Below are 25099 nucleotides of genomic sequence, written 5' to 3'. Positions count from 1 at the left end.
TTAGCCAATCAGGAGATACAGCCAGGGAGTGAATGGCACTGCTGCACTCTCTCCCCAGCTAGATCTCCTGATCACAGCGGGTCTCAGCAGTGAAACCTGCCGCAGTCAATACATTTTGACATGTCTGATGACGCGTCAAAACTAATTTTTAATGACAGTTACTGTTTAAGTACATGTTAGGCTTTGGAAAGATACCTAATGATAGTCATCAAGTTGGCATTATAAAGGTTAATATCTATTGTAAAAAATCTTTCCATGAAGAACTACTCATAAAATCCAAGATGTAAAGTTTATTCTAGTAGGAGAATTGCCAACATTGCACCAATTCCTCGAAAATCATTCCTCATTATACAGTAGATATGTCTCTGACTTCATACCCAGCTTTTTCTCTCCTGTCAAGCACCACATGTGGGACTATGGTCAGTGCTGGCTCTATGTGATATATGATATTCTCAGTATGTCATCTAGTGAGATGTTATTCTAACTAATAGGAAACATATTTATGGATGGGTTCCATTTTTTGATATAGAGAAGGCTATTATATCACCAGGAACAGATCCTGCTGCAGAGACTCATCTGAGCATCGAAGAAAAATTGAAGGATTGTAAAAAAAAATTAAGTTGTCATAGACATTTTACCTGGGACCCTAAATGCCAATGCACTGTTATATGGGATTCTGATTGGGGTTTTGATCATATGGGTGGACTGTCGTTGATTTGAGGCTAAAATACAGCTGAAAAGAGACGTTGTGGGAATGTAGCCTATATATATATTGTATAAATAGTGGTGCCTTGGATTATGAGCATAATTCGTTCCGGGACCATGCTTGTATTCCAAATCACTCTGAAAGCAAAGCATTTTTCCCATAGGAAATAATTGGTGCGAGACCCCAAAAATAATAATGTTTTATTCTGAATAACATGTCAAACAAATAAAACAAACAATGAGAAACCACTGAATATGTGATATTATAAAATACTGTACAGTATAGCAATCAGCATGAGGAATATAATGTATAGTAACTGCATAAACCTGATAACACAGCAGCAGTTTGTAGATACAGGATGGAGCTGCAGATCCCCATAATGCAGTAGTGCAGTACAACAGGCTAGGATAGAGAAGCAGGGCTGCTGTCAGAGGTCTGTGTGGTCACATGACAGCAATGGGGAAGGGTGTTCAGCATGGGCCAATCAGGAGGTGAGAATCAGAGCTGTGCAGGAGGACAGTGACAGAAACTTCTCTATATTGCAGTGTGAATGGCTGAGGTGTGAGTGCAGCCAGATTATAGCAGCAGTGTGTATAGCTGAGTGTAAGTGCAGGCACATTATAGCAGCAGTGTGTATAGCTGAGTGTAAGTGCAGGCACATTATAGCAGCGGTGTGTATAGCTGAGTGTAAGTGCAGGCAGATTATAGCAGCAGTGTGTATAGCTGAGTGTAAGTGCAGGCAGATTATAGCAGCAGTGCGTATAGCTGAGTGTAAGTGCAGGCACATTATAGGAGCAGTGCGTATAGCTGAGTGTAAGTGCAGGCACATTATAGCAGGAATGGAGAGGATGGGAAACACAGGGGCTGACAGAGACTGCAGGGAGCATGAAGGAATGTGTCGGGGCACTCGCGCTCCCACCCAGTACAAGGATCTCTTAAACCGAAGCAATGCTCTAAAACCAAGGTACAATTTTGAAAAACTGTGAGCTCTTATTGCAAATCGCTCTTAATCTATCAAAAATAATGAGTACATTTGTAAATGCACTCAAATTTGTAAATACTTATCTTGTACTGATCCTGCACTGAAGTGCTCCAGAGCAGCATTCTCAATACTTTAGGATGTTCTAGAATTCCAATCTAGCCTTTTGTATGCACACTGTTTTCTCACGGCCATTTGCATTAAAGGAATAATCTGATTTAAACTTACTTGTCCCTTGTCCACAGGTTTGTTCGGTCTTGCTACGATTGCTAGTTTATTGATCAAACTGTTTTTTGAGCTTTGTATCATTCTATTCTTAGCACTTTTTGTTGTGTTATCTATAGGAACTGCATAGTGCACCATTAAAGACTGACCCCGCACATTATACATCTATTACTTGTTTAATCTGGTAAGAGTTTGGGGGGAAAATATGGATATGAGAAAATAAATGGATCAGTTTAAAGGGAAACTCCAGCTAAATATATATTTTTTTCTTTCAAATCAATTGGTGTTAAGGCCCTATTCCACGGAACGATAATCGTCTGTATTCGGCCGATATCGGCCGCTACGGACGGTAATCGTCCCGTGGAATAAAGTGCAACGATCAGCCGACATCGTTCATGTCGGCTGATCGTTGCAGTCGCTTGTTTTTCAACATGTTGAAAAACAAGCGACTGATACAGCAACGATCTGCTGCCGTCGCTCCGTTGAATAGGAGCATCGGCAGCAGACGCTGTTGTATCCTATGGGCTGCCCGGACGATCAGCGATCACCCCGGCAGCCCACCCGCAGTTCCCCACCGCCCCTCCCGCACTCAACGGAATAGCGGCGGCAGCGAGCGGGGAACGAGGAGCAAACGAGCTCTGAGTGTATCCCTTTAAATGAGTTTTAAAGAAGACTGAATTTTTACCACTAACACTAGCAGAGAAGTGATAACCTGTCTCCAGACAGTGTCTACACATTGTGGTCATATTCCACTATTTTAGCAATACTTTGTACAACTCACTTTTTTTTTTTCAACTGAAGTTTTTGTGCCTCAACTAATGAGCTTGCGTTTATAACAATGAGGTCTGCGCTTTTATTACAGTAATTGGATTTCACTAGGCCTGTCCATCCAATCACACAGTACATGCTTGCAATTTGCTAAATACTCCCCGGACCACACCTACATAGAAACCTATGTTTGGAATATTCTCGTTTCTAAGCATTTATTATTTCATTGGAAAAACTGAGAGAGTTATGGAAAGCAGGGCACAGAGTAACACATGCTGGAACTTCTTACTTCTTCAATATGGAACGTGCTGCCATTTGAGTGACGTTTACAATATGGGGGTTACAGCATAGTTATAGGGGACTGTTCTGTAAATATGGGGCGTGAAGGAGGGTGCCAGAATATGACAGGAATAAATTACATATAAAGTCAGAAGCAGACACAGGTGCATGGAGATGCACTAGGATACAGCTGTATGTAAGAGCCCTAAATTCCATACCAGAACCTGGACATTGATCCCAGCAATACTCAGACCTTGGTCTGTCAAACTAAACTGAACGTCAATCATTATGGTGATCTACTGGCTGTAAACCAAACTGACTATGGAATAATAAATGGAGACAAAGTCAGATCATATAAAATCATTTATTTCAAAATGAGATTATTTTTTATGGTTATTCATTACAATTTTTTTGTTTGTTTGTTTTACCTTCAAGGTACGTGTGAGGCTCCACATTCTTATGAGCCTTTACCTTTCCTTTAGTTAGAGGGAAACTCTTGTTATCAAACATTTCCCCCTAGCCCCAGGATAGGGTATAAGTAGCCAAGCAGGTGGGACTGATGCTAAGAGGTCAATTGTGTGAATGAATGGAGCAGCAGGGCAGTTGCCGAGACAGAGCTCCATTTGTTCTTTAGGGTATGTACACACTACAGAATTCGCATGGATAACTTTCAGCGGATTTCGTCCTTCGCCCCCATACCCAGACCCCTACCCCTACCCCCTTCACCATCCCCAGTTCCCGCTTGAAGTTCTGCCAGTCCTATAGCCTCCATTCTATGCTCAGGAAGATTCCGCCATCCGCCCAAAGAATTTACATGTCAAGGCGGACAATGGAATCTGCCGGACCATAGACTGTGGGACCGACATAACTTCAAGAAAGAATGCACATGTACAAGGTTTCCGAATATTGGCAAGTATTGCGTTATAAAACCCAATGGAGAAAGTATAAATAAATTATTGAATGGAACACTGGCCATGCATACATGCTGCTACTCCATGCATTTAGAAGAGATAGATTATATAGGGAGGAATTATCACTTCCAACTTTTTCAAGCTTCCACTTTCTCTTTCATGCCGATTTCAATTGCCCAAACTTTATTAAATTGTCAAAGTAGCCAGCTGGCCATCTCAATCAAGAATGCACAGACATAAAATATATATATATTAGTGATTAGCCCCACCCCCAAAACAAAGCTCAGCTACACTGTGTATCAATAAAACAATAGTACAGTATTTGTATAGTTTCAATATATATTTTTCAACACTAAATAAATTCGCTCACATACTGTACAGTATGTCCCTGCTGTCTAACCTACATAACATCTTTTTCTTGCTTGTGTGCATTAGTAGTCTACCTATATCTTTTATTCACAGGCACACCAAAATAAATCCACACAAGCTTAAAGGCGTTATCCAGCAAAAATCTTTTTCTTTTAAATCAACTGATATTAGAAAGTTATATAGATTTGTAATTTACTTTAAAATTGTTAAAAAATCTCAAGTCTTCCCATACTTATACAGCAGCTGATTAGTACTGGAAGGCTTGAGTTGTTGTTGTTTTTTTTTTTTTTATAGAAGTAAATTACAAATCTGTATAACTTTCTGACACCAGTTAATTTAATTAGTTTAAAGTAAATTTAAAAAGTATATTTTTTTCTGAGAAGTACCCCTTTAAGGAGAGTGGACACACTCTGCAGATGTTGAATTAAAATTCAGGGCCCGTTCTTTACAAGGTAGTGGACTTGCAATAACTTCCTATTGTGACGATAATACGATAAGCAGCTTAGTTGTCGGTAAATAATCCCGCAGTATTGATTCTTCTATTGTCCCTAATGACTCACTGCACATACCTCACTCTATGGGATACAGTAGGCGGCACAGGAAGCTGACTTTATAGTTGTCATGCTAGTTACACGGTAGCGTGTCCTCTGGTGTTATTCATTAAATACAAAGAGGCAGTCCACTTGTGTTTTACACACTCCTTATGGTCCTGTACTGTAGATGAGACATGGTGTCAGTGTTGCTTAATGATTAACCAATTGTGACTACATACAGGAATGTCCATAGACACAGCCTAGGAATGGCACCTCTTAAATCCTCAGGTTGTTATTGTACCGTATTTATCATTATATTATCATCTATCTATCTATCTATCTATATATATATATATATATATTGGTTCCCTTTAACCATCTCCCTCCTTTTCAGGCTGTGATCCACTCACTTATTTCATGACGTTGAGGGGGTTGTAGGGGAGATCCGCAAACACCGTCTTCTTTTTCAGTGAGGCAGGTGCAGTGAGAGCTGGTTAAAAGCTGGTGACTAAGAACGAAGACACAGTGCTAAACGGGTTATAAGTATATCTTCACTTTATAGGACACAGTAACTTTTTGTTCTCCCACTGTCAGGAACCGGACAGCAGGACAAGACAACACAGTGAGCCCTAAGCTCAGCCCCGCCCACTGTCCTCTACCTATTTGTCACAATCCGCCCTAAGATGGCGGCGAGCAACTGGGCGTCAGTCCCTGCACTGGCTAGGTGGGACACAAGGACAAGACAGACAGACAAAACACAATAAAGAATGGTCGACAGTCCGGGTCACAACAATCTGGCGGCAAAAATACAAAATCACAATCCAAAGGCAAGGTCAAAAAACAGGCAGTATGGTCAGGGGCAGGCAGCAAGCAGGAAAGGTCAGAAATACAAAGCAGAGTCAGAATAACAAATACAGAACCAGGCAGAGACAAGCTCAATAACCGGCCAAGATATCCCAGACTGAGGTAGTTATATAGGAGGCCAGGATTCTGGTCCAGAATGTAATTGGACCATCCCCCTGATCTCCAAGCACAGACACCTGAGAACAAGACAGATCCACTGGCAGGATGACCTGTCAGTAACAGCAGAACCCAAACACAGATTAACCATGACATGGCCAGACAGAATTCAGCAGGTGAAGTCGGGTGTGTCTCCCAACAAAGGTGAGCATATAAACCAGTGTTCACACACTGCAAACAAAACACAGAAACAGGATAAGAAAATCAGCACCTTCTCGGCCGCACAGCATGAGCAGAGGGACGCATGACGCTCCGCAAAGATACCATCCTGACAGTACCCCCCCTTTTATGAGGGGCCTCAGGACCCTCACAGGACGAACCAGACCTGGGAGGAAACGGACCTCTTACAATACATGTCTCAACATCGCTAGAGATCTCATCGTCCGTCTCCCATTCATCAGAATCAGACTCCAAGTGATGGACAACTGGTCTCCTGACAGATCTCCCATAACCGCTCAAATCGGTACCAGACACAGAGCCAATTTCAGCATTACATGAAGACACAGATATGGTATCCTCAGTGGGATACCCAGAGCCAACTTCCACATTACATGAATTCATAGAGATGGCATCTTCAACAGGACAATGCACACAAACTCCACCCACCTGCGCGCCCAGATGACCCTCCTGGTAGTCATCTGGACGCCGATGATCTGGCCTTGCAGGACGCTTGGTACAAAAGCTGATGAAATGTCCGCTGTCACCGCAGTAAAAACAGAGTCCATTCCTTCTTCTGTGTTCTTTGCGTACCAGGGAGCTTTTAACTTGGTCCAGTTTCGAAGGTTCTTCCAGAGTGACCAGAGGACGAGTTATAGAAGGCAATGGTTTAGAGGGGACAGAGAAAGGCACATCAGTGACACAGGGGGAATCTTGGTTTGATTTATTTTTACGTTCCCTGAGCGTGCGATCAATAGAAATCGCTAGAGCAATGGCCTGTTCAAAGGAGCTAGGGGTGGGGTGACTAAGCCAAGCCTCTTTAAAGGTAAAAAATGTGTTCAGGTCCCCTGAACCCTTGTCAGGCTCCTTGAGCGTGACCACTGGGGTGGCAGGAGTGGTAGCTGGTAGCTGCTGGGCCAATAGCCGGACCTGTTTGGCCAGCTCAGAAACAAGGGTAGCAAGATCTTCCACAGTAGCCATGGCACCAGTGGGGGCAGTATATATATTGGGCCGGATATTCTGTTAGGAACCGGACAGCAGGACAAGACAACACAGTGAGCCCTAAGCTCAGCCCCGCCCACTGTCCTCTACCTATTTGCCACAATCCGCCCTAAGATGGCGGCGAGCAACTGGGCGTCAGTCCCTGCACTGGCTAGGTGGGACACAAGGACAAGACAGACAGACAAAACACAATAAAGAATGGTCGACAGTCCGGGTCACAACAATCTGGCGGCAAAAATACAAAATCACAATCCAAAGGCAAGGTCAAAAAACAGGCAGTATGGTCAGGGGCAGGCAGCAAGCAGGAAAGGTCAGAAATACAAAGCAGAGTCAGAATAACAAATACAGAACCAGGCAGAGACAAGCTCAATAACCGGCCAAGATATCCCAGACTGAGGTAGTTATATAGGAGGCCAGGATTCTGGTCCAGAATGTAATTGGACCATCCCCCTGATCTCCAAGCACAGACACCTGAGAACAAGACAGATCCACTGGCAGGATGACCTGTCAGTAACAGCAGAACCCAAACACAGATTAACCATGACATGGCCAGACAGAATTCAGCAGGTGAAGTCGGGTGTGTCTCCCAACAAAGGTGAGCATATAAACCAGTGTTCACACACTGCAAACAAAACACAGAAACAGGATAAGAAAATCAGCACCTTCTCGGCCGCACAGCATGAGCAGAGGGACGCATGACGCTCCGCAAAGATACCATCCTGACACCCACTTTGGGAGTAAAAAATGTGTCTTATGAAGCGAAAAATACGGTATATCTGTCTGTAGGACCAATTCTCTTCTGCAATTCATGTACAGATAACCTGCTGATTGGAATGGACGTCCAATAGACTTGTGTAATACCTTGTTTCCCCTGTGGGGGTGCTGCAGGGAAATGAAATGCCTACTTCCCCACAAATCACAACTAATCACCAGGGGTCTGCTTTATATCCTAATAACATTCCAATAATATTCCCTTTAGAGGACAATTTATTGTATCATTTGAATGAGAATTGTCAGGAATATGTTACTCAGACTCAGGCCCCCAAAACTGTATCCCTAGGCTGGAGTGACATATTGGCGTGTAACTAAAGCTCAGTGTATGCATAGGAGATAAATGCAGCTCAAGGCTATGTTCACACAACGTAATATCCGTTGCAACAACAGCCGTGAGTAGTACAGAACTTACGTTGTGCTGAAGGCTCGGGAATCCCGGCCGGAGTGTTTACACATAGTATACACTCCATCCGGGATCCCTAGCGGCGCCGCGAGAAACTGACATTTCAGTTTTCTGCGGCCGCTATTCAGATTAGAAGCATTTAACCTGCTGATAAGTCCCTATACTGCATGGGGCGCTAATTTTCTTACTTTCATCCTCTGCGCCATTTTCTTGTAGTTTATAAGGTGTTTGGTGCACTGGGGTAAGGACTACCATCGCCTCAGCTGATGAATATTGGGGGGGTGCTCTGCAGTGATGTCACTCTTGCGCTCATTTCTGCACACTGACGGATGAATATTCTTTAGTAGGGATGGGCCAGCTTAGGCGGATCGGTGCACTGAGGGTGGTAGCCCCACCCCCAGTGTGCCAAACTGCTTCATTAGCATATAGAATAAACTGCAAAATACTGCAGCAAGGATGAAGGTAAGAAACTTACCTTCATCCTCCGTGCCCTGCGTACTATAGGGAGATATCAACCAGTTAGATGTTTCTAACTTGCTGATAGTTTCCCTTTAAAGGGAAACTAACTGCAGGTTAAAAGATTCTAACTGGCTTTTATGTTCCTATAGGGCCAGGATGCTGGTTATCAATCTACCTGTATAATGTTCATCCATGGTGCATTTTGGGGAATTTGAACTCCCACCCTTGGTGGACTTAAACACCTGATTGGCATCTTAGTAAGGGTATGTTCACACAGGCGTCATTCTGTGGCGGAACTTTCCGCTGTGGAATCCCGCTTGCTCCTGCGCTGCGGCTCTCCGCTCAAAGAAGTCACATGTCATTTCTTTAAGCAGAGAGCGGCAGCAGCAGAGGAGCAAGCGCTCTCCCACAGAGAAGCAGTGTCACACTGAGACAGGCGGGATTCCGCTGCAGAATTCTGCCTCTTTTACTCAGTGTGAACATACCCTTAAGGTAAAAACTCCCAAAAATGACATGCGTCAGAGTTCTTCCTAAATATTCTCTACTATTACTATACCATGGTTACAGTACTACATACAATTGAGTTTTTATTAAAGTTCAGCAATAATGCAGAATATCTGATAATCTTACAGGTCAAACGGAGGGTTTACTATATGTCCAACCTAAGGGACAGCGCTGCAGCCATTATAGCAGCTTTGTACTGTCTTAATCATCTGTTGATGAGAAAATCTTGCATCACGTTGACTAACATCCTGTCTCTTGACCTCTCTATCATGAGGGTTACTATAGACAATTGTTGCATAACTCATTCATGCGAGTGTCTGTATTTACACTGGGAATGGATGCCGTCAGCACAATATAGTAACACGGTGCAGACATAAATGTTATTGTGAGTCACATATTGTAGGTGGCCTCTATATTAATCATTTTCACTCTCTAACCTGGGTGTGTAGTACTGTTATGAGCCACTTCGGGGAAATATAGTATGTTCATGATATTCTTCTGAGATGTCTAGTACGGAAAAGAAAGGACCCTCGCTCCCCCTGCGCCGAACCAGGAAGAGAGTGGGGACACAGTGCGTCCGAGATGAATTCTCCACAGATGTCACAACCCCTTAAGCCGCCCTTATATTACATAATTTTTACCAGCTGCAACCAGTGAAGATGTAATTTAGTATGTTGGTTGTTCACATAGAATGTCAAGTATGTACTATGAGGATGAGCTGGGTCTGCTATCATGGGATTTGCTTTTAGGCTGGGTTCACATTGCGTTTTTCCTATCAATGTATCCGTTTTGAATTGGTTTCTTTTAACCCCTTAAGGACAGAGCCAATTTCGATTTTTGCGTTTTTGTTTTTTCCTCCTTGTGTTTAAAAGGCCATAGCACTTGCATTTTTCCACTTAGAAACCCACATGAGCCCTTATTTTTTGTGTCACTAATTGTACTTTGCAATGACAGGCTGAATTTTTGCATAAAGTACACTGCCAATACAGAAAAAAAATAAATGTGTGGTGAAATTGAAAAAAAAACGCATTTTGTTTGGGGGAAATGTGTTTTTACGCCATTCGCCCTGGGGTAAAACTGACTTATTATATATGTTCCTCAAGTCGTTACGATTAAAACGATATATAACATGTATAACTTATATTGTATCTGATGGCCTGTAAAAAATTTAAACCATTGTCAACAAATATACGTCACTTAAAACCTCTCCGTTCCCAGGGTTATAGCGCTCTTATCCTTTGGTCTATGGGGCTGTGTCAGGTGTCATTTTTTGCGCCATGATGTGATCTTTCTATCGGTACCTTGATTGCGCACATACGACTTTTTGATCGCTTTTTATTACAATTTTTCTGGATTTGATGCGACCAAAAATGCGCAATTTTGCACTTTGGGATTTTTTTGCGCTGCCGCCGTTTACCGTGCAAGATCAGGAATGTGATTAATTAATAGTTCTGGCGATTACGCGCGCGGCGATACTAAATATGTTTGTTTATTTATTTATTTACTTTTATTTATAACCTGGGAAAAGGGGGGTGATTCAGACTTTTATTAGGGGAGGGGGCTTTTTACTAATAATGACACTTTTTTTTTTACTTTTACACTTATACTAGAAGCCCCCCTGGGGGACTTCTAGTATAAGTGCTTTGATCTCTCATAGAGATCTCTGCAGCATAGATATGCTGCAGAGATCCATGAGATAGGCACTCGTTTACTTTCGGCTGCTGCAGCCGGAAGTAAACGAGTGCCGAGCCGGGGACGGCGCCATCTTGGAGCGGTCCCCGGCCGGCTTCAGTAACGGAGATCGCTCCTCCGGGATAACATCCCGGAGGAGCGATCTCCCCACTAGACACCAGGGATGACGCTGCGTCCGGTAATCGGATGCAGCTGTCATGTTTGACAGCTGCATCCGATTACTGTATTAGCGGGCACGGCGATCGGACCGTGCCCGCTAATACCTGGGGTCCCGGGCTACAAGCGGCACCCAGGACCGCCACGGTTCAGAGCGGGGTCGCCGCGCGGCCCCGCTCTGAACGTCCTTAACGGCATCAGGGCGTAAATATACGCCCTATGTCGTTAAGGGGTTAATAGACAGAAAAACGTGGTCAACACTATTTTTGTGTATGTTTAAAAAAATGCATCAGTTTCGATCCATTTATTTATTTTTTTTATAATGGTAGTCAATAGAAAAGAAGATCCAAATGGATTGCACACAACTGCATTTGTTTTTTTCATCCATTTTTTTCCATAAAACGTATACATTAAACGGATTGGAAAAATGCGGTGTGAACCCAGCCTTACTTAGAAGCTCAGTGATCTAACCCCAAGCATGTGAGCATCTTTTAAGACGTCCATATGCCCGTTGGGGCAATATAAGCTTGGTGAACACCCAATTAGGTTCAGATAAGGGGGTATCCACAACGTCTAGAGAAAAGAAAATGGCATTATTACAGAGAAGGATTCTTTACTGTAGAGCACTAAAGGGCTGTATTACACAACCCGATCAACACTGTTAACTGAGCCTATTACACAACTCAACTATCGCAAGTGATGTCTGTGCAGCCCTGTCATTTAGTGTAAAATAATAAAGTATTTACATACCTCTCCACCCTTCCCAGTGCTTCTGCCCCGCTTCCCAGTGTCTTCCTGGCTTCTGCCCGCAGCCCCTACAGGAACTGCAGAGCCAGTATCTGAAGTGACAGTCTGCTCAGCCAATCACTGACCAGGGCACTCTCCCGTCTTGGCCAGTGATTGGCTGAGCGGCCTGTCACTTCAGAGACCAGCTCTGGAGTTTCATCGGTGGCTGCAGGCAGAAGCCAGAAAGATACTGGGAAGCAGGCAGAAGTACTGGGAAGGTTGGAGAGATATGTATATACTTTATTATTTTCTTTACACATTCATCAGCTGTCAGCCATGCATCGCTATTACACGTAGCGACGCACATTCGTCGGCCAATGATTTTAGGTCAGGACTAGAGATGAGCGAACTGGGTTCGGGTTCGAGTCCATCCGAACCCGAACGTTCGGTATTTGATTAGCGGGGGCTGCTGAACTTGGATAAAGCTCTAAGGTTGTCTGGAAAACATGGATACAGCCAATGACTATATCCATGATTTCCACATAGCCTTAGGGCTTTATCCAACTTCAGCAGCCACCGCTAATCAGATGCCGAAAGTTCGGGTTCAGATCGACTCGAGCATGCTCCAGGTTCGCTCATCTCTAGTCAGGACCAATAGACTCAATCAGTTGATGATCGTTGTCATCGGCTGATCGTTGTCTTTATTGCAAAGATTGATGATCTTGTGAATCGCTCTGATTATGCCATAAGAATAAGAAACATTCTAACACATGATGTTGTGGTTGATTCAATGAACAAGCTAAAGAATGGCCTGGATACCTTTTTGGAACAATATAGTATTGAAGCTATGGTTACTAGATTTCTGCCGGATGTTGATCCAGGGATTTATTCGGATTGCCATATCTGAAACAGGGAATTATTTTTTCCCTTGGTATGGGACAGCTGCCATCTGTCTCATAAGAGCTTTTCTTTGCCTTCCTCTGGATCAACACAGTAGTGTTACGGGTTGGTAGTGGTTCTTTTTTTATGGAATGTAAACAAAATGTGACCATAAAACATTTTTATGCTGCATAATCATGTGCATGAGTAAAAATACTAATGATGTATAATATGGGTTCTGTCTATGCAACATAAATGAAGGAGGGAATGTATAACTGATGCATAAGTATGTATTGTGCACATTAGTGGGGAAATAGTAACACTGCTGTTGTTGTGTAGTGAGAAAACATAAAATCAGATGCCACAGTCTCCACGCATCCTGAGCCGAGTGCATGACGTTTCACACTAATTATACATTACATTTAATGTGTCTGTAATAATATATTCTGCAATCTTCATATAGAGGTTAAAGATGAGGCACTCACCAAGCCATCAGTAATATTGTTACTAAACTTTATTCAAGTCTCATCTCGGGAGCACAGGACGCGGTCGAGTGAGTGAGCGGGCCCGCTCACTCACTCGACCGCGTCCTGTGCTCCCGAGATGAGACTTGAATGAAGTTTAGCAACATTATTACCGATGGCTGGGTGAGTGCCTCATCTTTAACCTCTATATGAAGATTTCGTTTTCATGCATCTGTGACTGCTGATGATTGAGCACCACCCACATCGGAGGGCGAACTAGTCACAGTTCACACGCTGCTGCATGTGCTGATCGGTAGTGCCGAGGTGTATTTGCTCATGGTGAGACTAATATATTCTGCAGTTATGTAGGGATTGATTTCTATTTTTGGATTTAAAATGTAAATAGAAATGGTTAAAGTGTACCTGTCGTTATAACTTTTAAAATCTTAATCAACAGTAGATGTGATATAAAGCAAGTTTGCAATATACATTCATTATTTTTTTTATCATGCTGTAAAACAAAGCTGTACTTACCAGAAATCCAGGTCCAGTCTCCTGAAGCTTTTTAGTCTTTTGCTGGTTGAAAAAAAAGAGATTAAACACAGGAATTCCGGCCAGTACAGAGAGTCCCGACTCAATGTGTCCGTCAATCACATGACTGCCTTCTCTCTGTGAGCGCTCAGATGGCCTGGGATACACAGGACTTCCTGTATTTAGACTCTTTGAAAAAAAGAGTCAGAACACAGGAAGTGTGTTTCCCATAATAACTAGAAAAAAAAATCAGGCAAACTTCCTTAATATCACATCTATTGTTGATTTAGATTTTAAAAGTTAAAACGACAGTGACAGTGACCCTTTAAACTTAAAACAAACAGAGATCTAGAAATGGTGAAAATATCAAACCGTGACAAATAAAAATAGACATTTTATTATAGAAGGATTAAAGTGTCCCTGTCATTAACGTGTCCAAGAGACAAGTCAAAGGTTTTGAAAGGTCAGGGGTCAAAGTACTGAGACCCCTACTGAACATTAGACAGAGACAGGAGAAGTGCTCGACTGTGTGCTTCATTCCCCAGATCATGGCAATCTTTATCTTACAGCAGAAGACCTACAATGGACCCTATCTCCTGCAACAAGATGGATAAGGCAATGAGCTGGGGAGTGAAGCATTTAGCCGAGTACTTCTCACAGCTCTAACAATCAGTAGGAGTCTGAACCTAAGATCAGGTGCACATGACAAGGCTGTGTGCACATACTGTATGCTGTACAATGAACGAAAAAACAAAGAAAAGTCTGAGGGTAAAGAATCTCTGCACATCCAAAAATATACAAGAAAAGATTTTATTATACAAAAATTAAGAAGACACACAGAAAAAAAGAAAGGCTGTATACAGCAATAAAACCTAACTCTAAGGGGGGAGAATACAATGAGTCACCCCACCAACCAGGATCCTCCACATGAATGAATGTACCATGCCCGAGAATCTAGCATCCCTCACATATATACATAAAGTATAGGGTACATCATGCAAAAAATGACAATGAAACAACACAATACATTAAATAATGTGTACATATAATACGATATATGCCATGATGTACAAACCAAGATAAAGAAATGAGAGGAGATGAGAGTGACCCCGGTGCTCACTCTCATCTCCTCTCATTTCTTTATCTTGGTTTGTACATCATGGCATATATCGTATTATTTGTACACATTATTTAATGTATTGTGTTGTTTCATTGTCATTTTTTGCATGATGTACCCTATACTTTTCTTGTATATTTTTGGATGTGCAGAGATTCTTTACCCTCAGACTTTTCTTTGTTTTTTTGTTCATTGTAATTTGCTGAGGTAGTCTGCACTCCACAATATAGTTCATTATGTAGTGTGCGCTCACACCCTATTTTTTGTGACATATGCTGTACAATGGCACACAGTCTATGTGATTTATATATCATGGAGCTGTAAGCAGGGGAAAAGTTTAAACAGGTAGTTCAGACTGGACTCTCATAAGCTGTATTACCGAGGAGGGGGTAAATGGAAAAAAAAAGTACTTAAAGGGGAACCATCAGCAGGTTAGACAAATCTATTGCATGTGGGGCACTGAGGATAAAGGTATGTGTCTTACTTTCGCCTTACGCACAGTTTTAATGTAATTCTGATAATCATTAGAAGGGCCGAGCTAGGCAGATCGGTGCAGGGCTTCAAACAGCCCTAACGGACACAAAATTGCATTGAAACTGTATGGGAATGGCCTCAAGGATAAAGGTAAGTCACATAGCTTCATCCTCAGCACTTTAAGCACAATGAGGAACTATCAGATTCATTTAACCTGCTGATAGTTCCCCTTTAACTCCCTGACTCCCGCACTGCTGCCAGTTGTGTTGCTACTTCCAGATTCTGGCTTAAGAGTGGCTGGGTGATACAGATGAGACATCGGTTTTGAAAAAACTCTGATAAATAAAATCCATTTTTTACCAACACGCTGCAGTGATCTTTTAGTGCCGCTTTTGGGTTTAGTAATGTGACGGTGGCTGCAGTAAGAGATGGTATTAGCCTCTCTGCTGCCACCAACGTTAATGTCGGAAACTACATGGATGTCCTGGTACTTCCTGCTCTGATCCAGTGCTGCAGAACAAAATCATAGCACCCTTTTAATGTTCCATCACTATGATACTTGAAGCATTTTAGTGCTAATATATTCCTATACCTCCTGAGTAGCAAGTATGTTTCTAAAAACACAAAAAACTTTGTTTTGTTTGACGCCTTTTATGTGTCTGTGGGTGACGGTAATATTATAAGTTGTTAGTAAAACAAACAAGTAGTAAATTGTTAAACAGCAAGTGCAAGATGCTTTTTTCTACATGCATTATTAGTTTCAGGATGTGGGATTGGAGGTTCGTTGCCTAAGATCGATACGTGGTTTCATCTTACACAACGCTCACAGGGAGATAATGGTTTTTCTGTCCCTTTCTGTTTGGTGAAAACTCCATATTTGGACTAAAAATTACAATAGTTAAGGCTTTTTGTTACACTCAGTGTTTTTGTTGCACTTAATACAAACAGAATTTGCTCCCTTGTTGTCTACAAATGATATATTTCAATAATGTGTTTGCAATGGGTAAAAAAAACTCACACTTTTCTAGGCCACTCAGAGTCATGAATGTAGTTTTGGGCTACATTTTATATGGATGAATGCAAACCAGACTACAAAAGTGAACCTAACCTTTAAGGCTATGTTCCCACAGAATATTTGTGCTCAGTATTTTGGTCAGTATTTTGCAACCAAAATCAGGAGTGAATTGAAAACTCAGAAAGGCTATGTTCTTACACTGTTGAAATTGAGTGGATGGCCGTCAGTTAACAGTTATTTTTAAAATAAAAAAAAAAATAAAAAAACTGAAAGTGCCACAGCAACCTACAGGTGCAAATACTTACCATATATACTCCCCCAGTATACACACAATAAAAACCTGCTCTATAGGTATAAAAAAAAAATGAGGATCTTAGCAAACTATTTTTTCAAACAGATCAGACCTGTAGTGTGAACAGAGACATAGGGGTGCTGCCAATTTTTGTTTTTTCTGTTGTATGTTGGGGGTATGGCTATTTCCTGTTGGCTTGCACTCCACTCAGGTCTTGTTGGTCCTTAAATAGAGATTTGGCTCCTATCTGCCCAGTTGTAGGCTTATTTAGCCCAGGAGAGACCATTGCTAGGGTGGGAATGTTATAGTAGGACCATGTCTCTGAGGACACCTTAACGTAGTGACATAGTACACTCTGTTTGATCAAATAGTTTGCTAAGGTCCTAATTTTTTAAAGAGTAGTGCGGCGCTAAGCAATTATTCACAAAATAACACACATTACAAAGTTATACAACTTTGTAATGTATGTTATGTAAGTGAATGGCCCCCTTCCCCGTGTTCCCCCCCCACCCACGCTAAACCCGGAAGTGTTGGTGCATTATACTCACCTGATTCGTGTCGACCCCTGTCCTCCATCTTGTGACAATGATGTAATCTTTGGGAGGCCGGCCGACCCGCTCCTGCCGTCCCCCCTCTGCCACATCATCAGCTGCTCAGCTGCGATTGGCATAACTAAGCTCAGCCAATCGCGGCTGAGCGGCTAATGACGCGGCAGAGGGGGACTGGCATGAGGGACGCGTCATCTGCTGCCCAGCCGCGATTGGCTGAGCTTAGTTATGCTCAGCCAATCGCGGCTGAGCAGCTGATGACGGCAGAGGGGGGCCGGCATGAAGGAGGGCTGGTGCGGTCGACACGAATCAGCTATGTATAGTGCACTAAACTTCCGGAGGTGGGGGGGACAAGGGGAAAGGGGCCATTCATTAACATAACATAAATTGCAAAGTTGTATAACTTCGTAATGTGTGTTATTTAGGGAATAATTTTCTAACGCCGCACTACCCCTTTAATATCTATAGAGTAGGTTTTTATCGTGTGTACACAGGGGGGAGTATATACAGTAAGCACTTGCACCTGTAGGTTGCTGTTGCACTTCCAGTTTTTTGTCTGTTCTTAAGTCACATGCAGCATGCAACCTGTAGTGTAAACAGAGGCATAGGAGGAGCTGCCAATTTTTACTTTTTTTCAGTTGTTTTAAAATAACGGCAATTATTTGCCAATAAATGACGGCCATCCACTTAATTTCAGCAGTGTGTGAACATAGCCTTTCTGTGTTTTCAATCCACTCCTATTTTGGTCACTATTTCTGCCGTCTCTTGGTCAGTATTTTTAGCCAAAATCAGGAGTGGAACTGACAGGGCAAAATTATAATAGAAAGATTTGCACAGTTTCTGTGTTTTTAACCCACTCCTAGAAATACTATGTGTGAATATAGCTGAATAGAAATTTACTGTATGCATTCTGCCATGTTTGCACCATAAGGTACCTGTGCAATTCCAATAAAGTCCTTTTTGTGACTATGCCCATGTAATAAGAAAAGATAAAATGCCTCTGTTCATGTTACATTGCAATGCTGCATATCTTAAAGGGGTCAGCCACTTTACAGTAAAATTGTTCAGTATACAGTATTAGTAACTGTACTCACTGCATTTACTGACAGCAGCTTCCTGTGTACCTAATAGAGATAAAATAAAACTCCACTACTCCTCCAGATTGGGCTCTGTGCTCTGTGGCAGGTCTGTCCATAAGATGGTCATCATGAAGGACCATGTGACCATGCCCCGCCCCCCAGTATCCACCACTGAGCCTGTATATGCCTATGGGGGACACTGGGGCGGGGCATGGTCACATTCTCCTCTATGTCAGACATCTTATGGACAGAATCACCACAGAGCAGGGCAGCACAGTCTGGAGGAGGGGAGTCTGATTTTATCTCTATGAGGTACACAGGGAGTTGCTGTCAGTATATACAGTGAGTACACTTACCACTGAACTATTTTACTATACAGTTGCCAACCCCTTTAAGAAAGGTTAGTCTTTGTGATACACTTTGTTTCTATAAAAAATAAAAAAAAAAAAAAAATAATGTGCATTGTAAATCTATAATGGGTCTGTTGGGTTGATGGTGCCCTTTGAAACATTCCTTCCAACTTTCCTATTTTTTCTTTTCCAGGTGTCTTTTTGAAATTCTGCATATCCTACAATGTTGGACTATCAGGGAATAAAATATTTTCTGGACCACCGGGTGTACAATTCGGTTATGCCGTACAACAGTTTAGCAATCAAGATGGAAACTGGTGAGAATTCAGCCATGCTTGTATTTACGTGCACTCTAATCTTGATATGTAATATATATTATATTGATTTTATTGCAAGTTTTTAAACGACTGGGTGTGGTTAATACATTTCTGTGCCACATACCATATGTGGGCACGGGCTAGTTAATTAGAACAGAGACAGTTAATTGATGCAAGGTGACTAAAAGTAGACTTATCACCTTGACACTGTTGAAGAGATAAAAGAGTGGGAACTAGGGATGGTGATGGAGATACAGGTAGTCAAAGACACCAGCACAGGACACTCTACTTAGACAAGCTGTTGGTGACGGTAGTTACCATGGCGGTCTGAACCTGAAAAAGAAAAAATGGGAACCTAAAAACGTAAAGGACTCCAATCAGAGATCCAATCCAACCTAGATTTAATCATACTTTTATTACTTATACAACCTGCAGAGCTTCTGTGTAGGACTTCTATCTACCACTATATGATGATGGGCTGTTATTTTTTAGACCCCGGCCCCCCCACCCTCACTCCTTGAGGGAATTGAGGAAAACCTGTGTACAAATCTGACCAGCTCTATAATATGCTCCAATGCAGCATGTAAATCTTATAAGTATGGTTTATTATGACTGGCTCTTCATGAATCTGTCTCGTTTCTTAAACCCCTGAACATAACAATTATTTTCCCGAGCCTGAACAATACACATTACGCAATGCCTTAGAGTCTGTGACGTAACACAACATGTCTATGGTTACTACAACAATTCTTCTGCTTATTGTACCTGCTCTTCAGTCTGCAGAATAGTGGGATTGGGTTAGCAATGTAAAAGTGCTTTGAGTACAGCACATTGGATGAGGACGGTGCAGATCGTCACATTGGCTGATTCAGTGGTGCAAATAGAGAGGGTACTACTCCAGGTTGTGGTTTAATCTTTGGGGTTCCTCACACCAGCATGGGAGAAACTACAGTTTATTTCATTTAAGAAGTGTTCTAGGTTATTACTAGTATTGAAATTATTATTAACAACTTTTAAAACGCCCTTCAATCCAGACCACTATACAAATGATCAGGGTTAAAAGCGAATCTGTACCATTTTGTACACTTCATCACACCGTGACTGGTCCAGGGGTCGGCCTTTCTCCTGGGGACGCGATTTTGGAGCAAAACAAGTTTTATCCCTGCATCACAGTGAGGCAGGGAGTCAATGAGGCAAGGCCTAGTACATCCATTCCCTAGGCCTGTAGCTCCTCACTCTCCGCCTCCATTCCCCCTTAGGAGTATGCCAAAAAAAAAGAGAGGCGGGGAGAGTAGTGCTGCAAGTCATGGATGCTCTATTCCCCACCTCATTGACTCCCTGCACCCCTAGAATAAAACTTGCTTTTCACCAAGATACCGCCCCCAGAGGAAAGCCAACCCCTGGACCGGACCGGACATGGTGTGATGAAGTGTACACAATGGTAATGGCGGTTTGGGGGTGGTTACTGGCCAGTACAGATTCGCTTTAACATACAGAATTACACATGCAAAACATAACAAACACAAGAAAAAACTACATGAATAAAAGTAATGACAGACTGGGACATACAGTAGGTAAAGAGGACCCTGCCTGCGAGCGCTTACAATCTACAGCAGGGGGGTCAAACTCAAATAGTGAGAAAAAATAAAAAAATTTTAGGGTATATTCACACGGGCGGGCTCGCAGCGAGATTCTCGCTGCGAGCCCGGCAGGTCCTGTCAGTTCCCATAAACTACATACTTGCTGCGGTCTAAATGACCGCAGCGAGTATGTAATTATACCGCGCTTAACCCCTTCTACTCCCGCCGGCTGTAAGCAGCATACATTACCTGTCCTTGCTGCACGGGTCCGGCGTCCTGCTCTCCCGTCCGGCCAATCAGTGGCTACGGCTGGGCAACACACTAATTGGCCGGACGGGAGAGCAGGACGCCGGACCCGTGCAGCAAGGACAGGTAATGTATGCTGCTTACAGCCGGCGGGAGTAGAAGGGGTTAAGCGCGGTATAATTACATACTCGCTGCGGTCGTTTAGACCGCAGCAAGTATGTAGTTTATGGGAACTGACAGGACCTGCCGGGCTCGCAGCGAGAATCTCGCTGCGAGCCCGCCCGTGTGAATATACCCTTAGAGAGAGTTGCGGGCACCAACCTAGATATTTACTGAAAAAAACATGAACAATTGAGAAGGTTTTTCCTTCTCATCAGATATAATAACCAGATATAATGTTTTAACTGGTGCATTGCAGTAGTTATTGGTGGGGGTATCAGGTGTATATAGAGGTTGCACAAGTATGGGGTCTGGCGCGTCAGTGGTATGTAGCAGGGGGGCAGCTTTAGCAGATTCATTAATTTTACTTGGTGGGTGAAATTTAATTACAACCTGTAGATCGGGAGGGGGGGGGGGGGTCAAACTGTGGTCTGCAGGCCAGAGTTTGACACCACTGATCTACAGGGTGAAAGAAGGGAGACAGTAGGTAAGGGGTTCGGAGTTATTGTAGTATTGCCTAAAGATGAGTGGATGAGAGACAGAATGGGGGGGGGGGGCTCGGGCAAAATCTTGTAGTATGAAGAGAGGAAAAGAGGAGAGCCCAAGCAGAGGTCTCTACTATAAATAACACCATCAATATATGGGATCCATGAGTACGTCCAGATTTATCTATGTACAATAGAAACAGGTATACACTGCCCACAGCAAGTAGTTCATATGGCAGCTGATGGAATACAGTTTTATATGGAATACATGAGAAATAACCTCTGCATGCCTCTTCAAAATGAAGTCATACTGAGGCCCCAGTCATTTAGTACATTTAGTAAAGTAGTTATTTGCTTTGTATAACATTATCTGTATTTATAGGTGGTTTAGAATCTCTCGAGTCACATTTTTCCTAATGTATGCGGTTATGTGAAAAAAACTAGATTCACATACATTCATGCATTCACGATTCTCGGTAAACAAACCTTAAACCATAAACAGCAAATGTACACAATCTGGTATTGAAGAACGTCACTGGAGAATAAGTGTAAATGTTGGGCTCGATTATTTAGACGTTCAGTACTTATACATGACAGGATGTTACATTGGGTTTATACACGGGATGTGTTATGTGGTTGTCCACAGGCTTTGCAGTTACACAGTCTCTGACCAGCATCTTATTTTTTATAAAATCTTTGTTGTATTAAATAATTTTATTATACAGCTAAATATAACATTTGGTTTATGAATACTTTACCTAAGAACTGTATTGAAGAGATGAGCGAAACGAATCTGGTGAATCAATCTTTGTTTATCTAGTCTTCCCTTAATATTATTTCCTTTCTTATAATCTAAGGATAGATACCAGTTTATCCCAATTACCTACCACATCTGCTGGAAGTTTGTTTCAAGCATCTACTATTCTTTCAGTAAAGTAATATATTATGAACTGTGGCCCGATTCCCACGCACAACACCAGGTTATTCCCAGGCACTGGCCTGGCCTGAAACACTGGCCCAGGGCCGGCATCAGCACAGGGCTCACCTGGGCAAGTGCCTGGGCCCACAGCGCCTCTAGGGGCCCAGAGAGGGAAAGGGGCCCAGTGTTATGATGTTTAGTAATGCGTGTCAGTCAGTAAGTGTGTGTGTGTATCAGATATGTGTGTGCCATTATTTGGACTCAAAATGACGGTTGCCCTAAAAGCCTCAACAGATATGAGCTAAAAACACCAAACCGTTGCCCCACTGATGTGACTTACAGTTGTCAATCATGCTGTACATCTATAGGGGCATATACAATGAACACAGCTCCATAACCATTTGAAGGGGTTATCCAGCAATTTTATTTTTATTTTTTTTTAAATCACCTGGTGTCAGAGAGTTATATAGATTCGTAATTTACTTCTGTTTACAAATCTTAAGTCTTCCAGTACTTATCAGCTACTGTATGCCCTGCAGGAAGTGGTGTATTATTTCCAGTCTGACACAGTGCTCTCTGCTGCTACCTCTGTCTATGACAGGAACTTTCCAGAGCAGAAGAGGTTTTCTATGGAGATTTGCTACTGTTCTGGACAGTTCCTGCCACAAACAGAGGTGGCAGCAGAAAGCAATGCGTTAGACAGGAAAGAATACACCACTTCCTGCAGGACATACAGCAGCTTAACCCTTTAAGGACATGGCCCATTTTCGTTTTTACGTTTTCGGTTTTTCCTCCTTGTGTTTAAAAGGTCATAGCACTTGCATTTTTCCACCTAGAAACCCACATGACCCCTTATTTTTTGCGTCACTAATTGTACTTTGCAATTACAGGCTGAATTTTTGCATAAAGTACACTGCGAAACCAGAAAAAAATTCGAAGTGTGGTGAAATTGAAAAAAAAAACGCATTTCTTTTATTTGGGGGAAATGTGTTTTTACGCCATTCACCCTGGGGTAAAACTGACTTGTTATGCATGTTCCTCAAGTCGTTACGATTAAAACGATATATAACATGTATAACTTATATTGTATCTGATGGCCTGTAAAAAATTCAAACCGTTGTTAACCAATATACGTTCCTTAAAATCGCTCCATTCCCAGGCTTATAGCGCTTTTATCCTTTGGTCTATGGGGCTGTGTCAGGTGTCATTTTTTGCGCCATGATTTGATCTTTCTATCGGTACCTTGATTGCCCATATACGTCTTTTTGATCGCTTTTTATTACATTTTTTCTGGATTTGATGCGACCAAAAATGCGCAATTTTGCACTTTGGGATTTTTTTGCGCTGACGCCGTTTACCGTACGAGATCAGGAATGTGATTAATTAATAGTTCGGGCGATTACGCACGCGGCAATAGCAAACATGTTTGTTTATGTATTTATTTGTTTACTTTTATTTAAAACCTGGGAAAAGGGGGGTGATTCAGACTTTTATTAGGGGAGGGGGCTTTTTACTATTAACAACACTTTTTTTTTTTTTTTTTACACATATACTAGAAGCCCCCATGGGGGACTTCTAGTATATACACTGTGATCTCTCATTGAGATCTCTGCAGCATAGATATGCTGCAGAGATCCATGAGATCGGCACTCGTTTGCTTTCGGCTGCTGCAGCCGAAAACGAACGAGTGCCGAGCCGAGGACGGCGCCATCTTGGACGCGTCCCCGGCCGGCATCAGTAACGGAGATCGCTCCTCCGGGACAAGGTCCCGGAGGAGCGATCTCCCCCACTAGACACCAGGGAAACGTTGCCTCCGGTAATCGGAGGCAGCTGTCAACTTTGACAGCTGCCTCCGATTAGCTAATTAGCGGGCACGGCGATCAGACCGTGCCCGCTAATAGCGGCGGTCCCGGGCTACACGCGGCACCCGGGATCGCGGCACTTCAAAGCGGGGCCGCCGCGCGGCCCCGCTTTGAAGTGCAAGTGAGGACATAGGACGTACCGGTACGTCCTATGTCCTTAAGAGGTTAAAGGTACTGAAAGACTTGAAATTTCAAAATAGAAATAAATTACAAATCTATATAACTTTCTGAATCCAGTTGATTTAAAAGAATAAAAATCATCATAGTACCCCTTTAAGCACCACAATCAGTACAGATCATGGTGTTACATAATAAAGAAGAGAGTTCAGTTATATCACCTTTATTGAAACCCTGGCAGGGCGGCCCTCTTGCAATTTCTGTAAAAGGCATACTCATTGTTCAGGGCATAACATAAGTATACCCTAAAATAATTTATGAGAGGTGACCCTGTCCATAGGAAACAATCTGTGTGACCTTTACTCACATTTTGTACACCTAAATGACTAGACCATCTTCTCAGAGATCAGAGTGCTTCTAGACACTGGTACTTTATGGGTTACCTAAGTTATCATGAACTTTTCATAGAGAAATAGACAGCTGTAAAGCCTGTAGGGGGTTTTCATTTAAAATTTATAATGACTTGTAATAGGCACATGTGTTTTAGATCTGGATTCCTGTGTAAAACGTGTTACACGCACAGAGAGAGAAGTGACGACATACATCTTGCTACTGGAGCTGTGATCGAGAAGGAATTTATTCCAGTAGGAAGAACCATCGATGAGTTCTGCAAAGAGACATGGAAAATGACTAGGCCATTACTGTACTGTAGGGGCAGAGTTACTGATGACCTCCTTTCTACTGACAGTCATATGAAGGCAGCAATATATCACAGAAGCTTGTATGTTAGGTAGCAAATGTTGAATTTCCATCTAGAGTTTAAAAAAAAAAAAAAAGACTGAAGGGAAGAATAGCATTGCATTTGCACTATTTTTTTTTATATTAATAATAATAATTCCTTTATTTTATATAGCACCAACATTTTCCGCACTGTATATAGCAAGGGTACTCACCAACTTTTAGTGAAGGTCCACTTACCGGGGTCTATTGTCAGGTGAAGGTC

General features: G+C 42.4%; 1 protein-coding gene across 1 annotated transcript in view; it reads left to right on the top strand.

Annotated features, from left to right (window-relative positions):
• ITGA2 (integrin subunit alpha 2) overlaps positions 1 to 25099 on the top strand; it is a 91269-nt gene that overhangs the window by 20847 nt on the left and 45323 nt on the right. Inside the window, exon 2 of the mRNA XM_069963047.1 lies at positions 18605 to 18728. Within this exon, the coding sequence (XP_069819148.1) occupies positions 18605 to 18728 (124 nt within the window). The remainder of the gene's footprint in view (positions 1 to 18604; positions 18729 to 25099) is intronic.

The sequence above is a fragment of the Dendropsophus ebraccatus genome, chromosome 3 (genome assembly GCF_027789765.1).
Source record: "Dendropsophus ebraccatus isolate aDenEbr1 chromosome 3, aDenEbr1.pat, whole genome shotgun sequence".
NCBI classification, from domain to species: Eukaryota; Metazoa; Chordata; class Amphibia; order Anura; family Hylidae; genus Dendropsophus; species Dendropsophus ebraccatus.
The sequence above is the reverse complement of the archived record's forward strand: the minus strand, read 5'-3'. Positions and strand labels throughout refer to the sequence as shown.